Raw genomic sequence first — 8,293 nt, forward strand, 5'->3', positions numbered from 1 at the left:
AAAAAAGAGGGGGGGTGGACGTAATCATTTCACAAGCACGGATACTAAGGGATCTGGGCGCTGTGATTCACAAAGACATGATCTCATCTGCTGGTATGTTTTCTGTAAATAAAACACGGCCGTTGATCAAACTTTTAACAGTCACCACGCCTGGAGGGGTCAGAGACGAAAACGGTGTCACGGCTCTGGAATCGAGCAAGCGGGCCTGTTCCCAGGGACTGGGGAGTGTCCTCTTGTCACAGGCCCGGGGAACCGAATCTCATCGGCCCTGTGCATCCGAGAACCCCCCCGTCACCCGACTGGAGAAGCCGCGTCCGCCGAGTGGTGGGGCTGCTGGCGCAGACTGGCTGCAGTTCAGGGGTGCACAGAGTGGGGGGCTTTCCCGTCTGTACTCCCGAGACCCTCGGAGAAGACGTGTGCCACCAGACACTGCAGGGCATGAACAAAACGGGACGCGCAAAGCCCCCAAATAAACGTAATTCATTTTGACGGCGCAACACCCCTGGTGAACAGAGGAGGGCGTCCTGGACGGATTAAATAAACGATGGATTAAACGATACAAGCGCTGTCAGGGGGAGGCCCGCTGTGTCCCTGCGGCGGTTTTAAAACAGACACGCCCGCCCCTGAATCCCGGACAGGCACTGAAAAGGAGGTTGGGACCCCTGATCCTTCATTATCCTCACGAAAACTTTCCTTTAACCAAATTTATTTGTATAACAACAAACCGCTGCGTCAGTCTATGTGTGTGTGTGTGTGGGGGTACTTCTGTCTTTTGGGGGCTTTGTTTTTCTTCAAATTTACTCACCACACCGACAGGTAAACATATGCCCTCCCACGCAGAGGGGGAAATAATGTCTGATTCACGGGGCTATCTTCAAAACATCCTTTTCTGAACGCGAGGTTCGTCTTGAAAAGCACGCCACAGCTCGGCGGTTTTCCAGAGGGGAGAGAGAGAGAAAAAACACGACCGTGTTTCCTCCATTTTAGAGCGGCCCTCGAGCACCTCCTGACCTCGCGAGGCGCCATTGTCCACAGTCACGCACGAACACCCGAGCAATCCGGATGGCGTCGAGAGGACAATTTTCTTCATTTCCCTGATTACACGATAATCCGCCATCAACACTTGGCTGGGAGGCCGTATTATTTATAATTGAGGGTTCTCTCTTTTTTTTTCTCCTCTTGCAGCGTTAATTAAAATGAAGTCATTACCGGCGCGGCGCCTCCAGACACAGTGTGAGTGTGCGAGTCGCTATTTGCAGGTATGCAGTGCGTGAGACCTGGAGATTCTGACAGATTCACGTTAAAATGTGCACACGCGGTTTTTTTTCTTCTATAGACATTCCTTAGGCCCCTTCTAATCTCATGGTATTGCTAAAATGGTGTAACCATTACTTAAACCCTGCAACACCCACGTTAGGACACCTAACGAAGCACAACTTATACTTCTGTCTTGCCCGAGACATTACCAACGGTAACTGGGCCCCCCTCTTATTTACGCCTGCAGGCTACCCAAAACCCATCTTAAATTGGCTCCATCACTCTGCTCTCCTCCCCCCTGAGAGCTGGTGTGTGGGGCTGCGCACTGGTGGTGGTGGAGGGGAGTCCCCATGACCTGTACAGCGCTTTGAGTGGAGTGTCCAGAAAAGCGCTCTATAAGTGTAAGCTATTATTATGATTAATTATGATGAAAACCAACAGCAGCACCCGGGCAGCTGCACGTCCGCCCGTGTCCGTGAACGTGTCCTGGGCCGCCGTTTGGCGAGCAGCGGTCGTGGGTTGTTTTGTTTTTGGGAAGAGCAACTGGTTTTCCGGGCAAAAAAAAAAGCACGTTTTACAGCCGCACAAAGCGCAGTGGAGGAGTTTAAACAAAAGCTGCCTGTGTTCTGGGAGCTAGAGAGAGAGAGAAAGAATCCGGAGGCTGTGCTGGAGGGGTGACGCGGCCCCAATGTCAATATTTTCCTTCTCCGTCCCGCCGCGGGATAACTTTTGTTTTCGGTTGTTTCGCGGAAGGCGTCCAACTCCAACGCTTTTGCTTGGAGGGGGAAATACTACCCTCATTTAAAAAAAAAAAGGGTATCGTGTTGTATACTTATCTGGGCATTTCGCCACGCTTTCTCTGAGATGCGATCTCTGCTCTTGCAATGGCTGGTACCGCTGTAGGCCGGGGGCACCGCTCGTCAAAGAGGTTTCGAGGAAGTTTCGAGTGATATTCATCGCTTGTTCCACAAGGAAACAAGCGTTTGGCGCGGAAATAGCTTCTGACAGTCCTTTATTTTAGATCCGTGCGGGACTGTATATACCGTGGTATCTCTAACGCCTGCTATTGTAGACACAGCTAAGGTGGGCCCGTCCCCACTGCGGAGATAAGGGATCCCTTTGAAATCAGGACACCCCAGAGGGGAGCGGGGGTCTGGAACCGGGTGCCCGGTGTTGAGGCCGTTAACAGCTGGGTGAGCCTCCGGGACTCGGTTTGGCTTCGGCCTGTCAAACGCTCGTTTGTAGCTTGGACGTCCGGCCGCGGCCGGCTGTTCTTCCCCGCTGCATTGTAACGCGGGCCGGAACAAGCGAAGGTTCATTGCCTGCCGAGAAGAGAAGAGAAGAAACGCGACGTTTCGGGGGGGGTTGTCGCCCGGAGAAGACTCCACAGCCGAAACGTTGTGTTTATTTTCTTCTCTTTCCGGCAAGGAATGAACCTTCGCTTGTTCCTTTGCTGCCTACGCGTGCTGACGCAGCTCCCCAATTGAACTGCTTTAAGATACAGGTCTGTGACAAATGGGTTTGTTTTTTTAAATACATTTGCACGGGAAGGAGTTTTGGAGATTCAATGCGATCAGCTTCTCCCCACCATCACTTCTAGCACATTGTAACACACCGGAAGAGAGCCAAAGACCCATTTTCCACCCTCGGATTTGCCGTGTCCTCAATCGGCCTGTTCTCACGCAGGAAGCGCGATGTCTGCTCCAGAGATTAAAAAGAAAACGAGCTTTAGAAGCTGGACGCTTCCCCAGCTGGGCCGCCGTCGGTTACCCACGCCATTGAGAAATGAAGTGTAGTTTTAGGGGTCTTAAAACACAGCTGCTGCTGCTTTTGTAGCAGACGTCCCCGAAGCGCCTGCCTGATGTGGCCGAGGGCGCTCATCAGGAGACCGTCTACGGACCCATTCCCAACGCCGAGGCCAGAGACGGGCCGGCCGCTCGGCCAGCGCTCCGGAGTACAGTCCACGCCTGCTCGGTTCGGGGACCGCGCCGGACACCGCGTTTCCCACACCTGTATGTGTCCTGAGAACAGCTCCTCCGCGACGTGACGTGCCCTCTGGCTGCAGAACCGCCTGCTGTCACCGCTGTCGCGCAGTCCGCGATTCAGATCAGCAACACCCGCTTAATCAGAAGGGAGCGTTTCTCAGAATAAACGAGATCATTGTCAGGACCAGAAGGTCACCGAACGAGTCTTCATTGTGGGCAGCAGCAGCAATAAGGGGACAGATTCGGTCAAACGCAAGGTGTCGATACTTAAGTCAAAAGCGTAAAATTATGAATACGGTGTAAAAGGAAGACACTCTGTGCACCTTTGAGCCATTAAAAGATATGTGTTGCAGGTAGGGCGAGACGTGTATGACGGGAGTGCTATTTTTGATGCGGCTGTACACCATATATCTAGAGAAAAAGGCAAGCATGTGTTTTGCCGTTAACCACCTGTCTCAGAGATGGTATTATGCGTGACAGCAAGCACGCACTCGTGCGTGGATTCTGCCACACACACACAAAAATCCCAATAAAATTCATACAGCTGTTATATCAATGATGTGGAGCCGGGTTTTGGAAGAAAGATGGGAACTTTCTCTTTTGTGAAATACGGTTCTAAATTTGGACAGCGCTGTGACGCGAGTCGGGGGGGGGCGGGACAGAGGGCTCACCGCTTCCCTATAAAAACTGGCAAAGCCGGCTCGTAGAGCAGATCGCGCAGCAGTTCTGAGCGAAAGTGGTGTGTGAGGCTAGAGCTGAGCTATTTCGAGTGTGCTTGACGACAGACGTTTCAAGAGCCCTCAGACGCCAGAGATGTACGTGAGATCAGACAGCCTAGTTCTGTCCGTCCCCGCAGGGAGCTGCTACCCCGAGTACAGCTCCTACAGGCCCCTGCCGCGAAGGACCGAGCCCGAAATTTTCACTTTCGAGCCGGTTGCTGTGCTCGAGCAGCGCCGGAGCTCGCTGCTGCGCCCCCGGAAGAAGACAACGCGGGTCATGTACCCCTCCAAGGTGCGCAAGTACCTGCCGCCCGCGGAGAAGAGCCCCGCCAAGCGCTGGTTGCTGGCCCTCTGCTTGGTGCTGTCCTGGCAGATCTACACCGAAGATCCCACGGCGGAGCCCGCAGCGCCGGCAGACAGCGGCGCCCCGGCCGCCCCAGGCGGCGAGGATCTCTCCTCCCGTTACCAGTTCCTACCTTTCCTCTCCGCCGAGCTGCCCCTTCCCGAGGTGGAAAGCTTCGCAGCCCAGGGCCCGCAGGAGCAGGAGGAGGAGAGGGCGGCCGGAGCCGAGGTGCCGAGCGGCGGCGCCGAGGCGGAGGGCGCGCCGGGCCCGGATGAGAACGTCACCTGCCCCGGCTGGCTCTCCGACGCGACCGGCTCGTCTCCTCGCAGCGGGAAAGACGGCTGCGCCCTGGATGTCCTCTCTCCTCTCTACCCCACCATGTGAAGTGGGAGACCAAGGAGCAGATGGACTTGAAACGCACATTTTTATATATCTATAGAAACTTAACACCGGGATGGTGAAGAAAACTGTGCGTTGCGCCGAGAAGCTCTAAAGTCGAGTGAGGACGACGGAGGAACATCGAGGAGACGCGCGGCTTTGGAAAAAGAAGCAGAAAAAAAAAAACCTGTTGCACTTAAACGGTGGGAAGACACCGCAGAAACTGACTTGAAACTTTGTTGATATTTTGTATTCGTGAACTGAAAGCAAATGGACACTTGACTTTGATGTATGAAGTTTTAATGTATTCGGTGTTCTAGCTGGGGGGAAAAGTGTTTCAAAACAAAGAAGCACCGTCGCCCGGGTTGGGAAGTGCAATTACTCTTGACACGTTTTTCTCTGTGGTCTCAGGAAAAGCTGCGAAAACTTCACTAAATCTGAACAAACAGCTGCAATACTTGAACAGTTTTCCATGCATCATTGTCTGTTTGTATTTATTGAGCCTATTTATTCATTATTCTATTGTTATTTATTGGTTGGATGTTATTTATGTATTTAAGTGGGGAGGGGAATGAAAATGCTCGCTAATAAAACACTTAAACCCATCTTCTATTTTCTCCTGTTCTAAATTCATAATCGGGGAAAAAACGTGAGCCGCACAACACGTACAGAAATAACGGCAGGTCTCTCTGGGGGGGACTTAATTGTGGAGAAGCGTTTCACACACCTAGTGCTGCCGGGTTTATTGACGTTTGTCGAGGAAACGCTGAGAGAACGTGTTCTCTTCAAGAGTAGCACAGGTTCGGACTGCAGCGGGTTGTTTTTTGGAAACCGAAACCTACGTTGTCTCTAATTAAGTAAATCAATTAGTTCACGCATCGCAGCAGTCATTTCGTACGGAAACAATCACTGCGTCCTCCCTCATGAAAAAGTCCGGCTCTCTAGCGCACCGGAAACGTTCTTTTCATCGCGGATTGCCTGGAACTGCTCCTGCGGTTGATGACGAAACGGAAGCGGATAGTCTTTACCCTTGCGCCACACCGCCTCAGAGGGATAGTTTAGTGCCTTTATGCTGAATGGGGAACCCAGAGGTTCTCCAGTGTTTTTCCGTCGGTGCGTCTGCAGATGACTCGATACAACCACCCCCCCCCACCCTCAGCTTCATCATCTCAAAACGGTGGGAGTCGAGTCGGAGCTGGGAGACGGAACTGGTTACAGGTTCATTTCTCTCATTCCCAGTTAAACCACAGTCGTCCAGGAAATCCCACTCCCGGCACCTGTGATCTCAGCGTGTTTAGCCGTGGGGTCCCCCCCCGCCCCACGACATCATTAAACCCGCAGGACGCCTCGTCACTCTGTTAATTAGACTTTTGTCACTGCAAGCCCAGGACTCCTGGCTGTGCCGCTGCAGCGAGGCCACGCGAAACGAGAGCGCGGCGCAGGAAACTGGCGACTCTTAGGGGCAGCGCCGACGTCCACCCCAACCCGGGATGTTGGGAGAGCCGGGCCTGGTTTTACGGAGAGTCCTCCGCTCCCCTGTCCCCCATCCGCGCACTCAAAACGCCTGTGCACGCAGGACACCACAAGACGACACTGCTTTCACAAAGACGTCAGGTCCGGACCGGGGGGTCGAGTGCTGCGTGTTAAACTCACCTCCTTGCAAATGACTGCTATTCTTAGATTACAAGAGTGCTAATTTCTCCTAGCGAGGGGGTAGCTAAAATGTTTGTGCCCCGTTTCAGGGGCAGGGCGTCAATAATAATAATAATAAGGTTTATTTTATATAGCACCTTTAAAGGAGGCTTCTCATAGCGCTTTACAGAATGACATAACATAATTACATTACTTTATGAACCCTTTACAATTTCTTGCATTGCGAATTCATCTTTTCGCAGACCCCAGCTTGCTCTCCACAAGACACAGACAGGGAGAGAAGCTGGGGGTCAGAGCACAGGGTCAGCCATTGTACAGCGCCCCTGGAGCAGTTGGGGTGAAGGGCCTTGCTCAGGGGCCAAACAGAGTAGGAGTCCTCTGCCGGCCACAGGATTTGAACCAGCAACCTTCCAGCCACAGGCGCAGAGCCTGAGCCACAACAAAGTACAAAACGAAGATACCAATAGCAATGTGTTTGTTCACCCTCTGAGTGCTTGGTTTTGGCAAGCCTGGCTGTCCTGGTAGAATTCAGACTGTGGGGGGGGGGGAGTTTTCTGCTTTTCCTTCTCACTCCTCTTCCTCTTTTACGGGAACGAATCTGAATTTGAGCTTGGAGCACCCTTGCAACAGCCTTGTGACAAGGAATTGATTGCAACCAGGAAGGCTCATTTTTCTGGAAATACCCAGGACTCCTAAAACCCTGTAATATTCCACCCTGATCTGGCACCCAGAGAAGTGAACGGAGAACAGTGAAAGCCAAGAACAGGTTTGGTGAGGCCTTTCTATTAGCTGAATTCATTTGGTGAAGTTCCCCTAGACCACACCTGGCTGGCACATTTTTCCCCAGGGATGAGGAATTTTACCAGCGTGAGGAAAGACAGAAAAACTCTCCAACAGCAGCACTCAGGCCCTTTGTGATGGCACAGTCATCATTCCCTCCCAGGGCAAGTCCCAGCTTGCAACACGCTGAGTTACTCAGAGTCAGAAAAATGGAGTTTGCAGTCTTGTGTTAAAATAAGCCATAATTAAAATAGTGCAGTCCTTTTTTTTTTAGAAGAGGCGGTCATTTCTTATAATCTCAGCAGCCAGGATGAGTGCTGGTGAAAGAGGAACGTATATATTTGCCGCGTGGAGTTCAAAGAAATCACCGAGGCGGGAGCACTGAGCTGTCAGCCTGGGCAGGGCTTGCAGATCCGCCTCTGACCCACAATGGAAACTGCCATTGCTTATTAAGAGTGATTTGGGGACAAGCCAGGAACTGGTCTCTGGGGTCTGAACACCATTATCAAGACACAAGACACACTTGTTTCAAGAATGTATCCTATCCGCTACGTTGTAAAAGCACAAATCACCATCTACATTTTTTAAACAGCTGCTTGCATTGATATTTTGACTGTATTTGGCTGACAAGTTTATGCAAAGCAATGCACATTTGCTCCCATATGTAGAGGGCATACTACTGAAGCAGTCTGAGTGAAGGATACAGCTGCAGGGTCTCATCTGGGTCTTGTAGCCATAATCGTCCTGTTATGATTTCTTGGAACTGGTCTTAAAATGGGAAACTTCCATCCATCCATTTTCCAACCACGTCTTCCGGTTCAGTGTTGGTGGGGGAGCCGGAGCCTATCCCAGCAAGCAATGGGCCCAAGACAGGGTACACCCCGGGCAGGACGCCAGTCTATCGCAGGGCACACACAGACGCAGACACGCACATGCTCACATGGAGGGCCAGTGTGTCTTTTGGACTGTGGGGGGGGGAACTGGAGCACCCAAAAGGAAACCCACGTGAACACAAGGGGAACATGCAAACTCCACACAGACAGCACCTCAGATCCAGAATTGAACCCAGGGCCCCAGTGCACCAAGGCAGTAATGTTGACTATTACACCACCCCACTGACCATAATGGGATCCATCTGCTTGAATCACCTTGGATACGAAAAACAACGTGACTAACTG

The 8,293-nt window shown here is 52.0% G+C and overlaps 1 protein-coding gene across 1 annotated transcript; it reads left to right on the plus strand.

Annotated features, from left to right (window-relative positions):
* The first annotated feature begins 3,929 nt into the window (after nt 1-3,929).
* On the plus strand, nt 3,930-5,287 carry ier3 (immediate early response 3). Its single transcript, XM_088614917.1, has one exon. The coding sequence runs from the start codon at nt 4,056-4,058 to the stop codon at nt 4,686-4,688; it is 633 nt and encodes a 210-aa protein (XP_088471043.1). The 5' UTR covers nt 3,930-4,055; the 3' UTR covers nt 4,689-5,287.
* The last annotated feature ends 3,006 nt before the right edge of the window (nt 5,288-8,293 follow it).

The sequence above is a fragment of the Lepisosteus platostomus genome, chromosome 21 (genome assembly GCF_059453375.1).
Source record: "Lepisosteus platostomus isolate fLepPlt1 chromosome 21, fLepPlt1.hap1, whole genome shotgun sequence".
NCBI classification, from domain to species: Eukaryota; Metazoa; Chordata; class Actinopteri; order Semionotiformes; family Lepisosteidae; genus Lepisosteus; species Lepisosteus platostomus.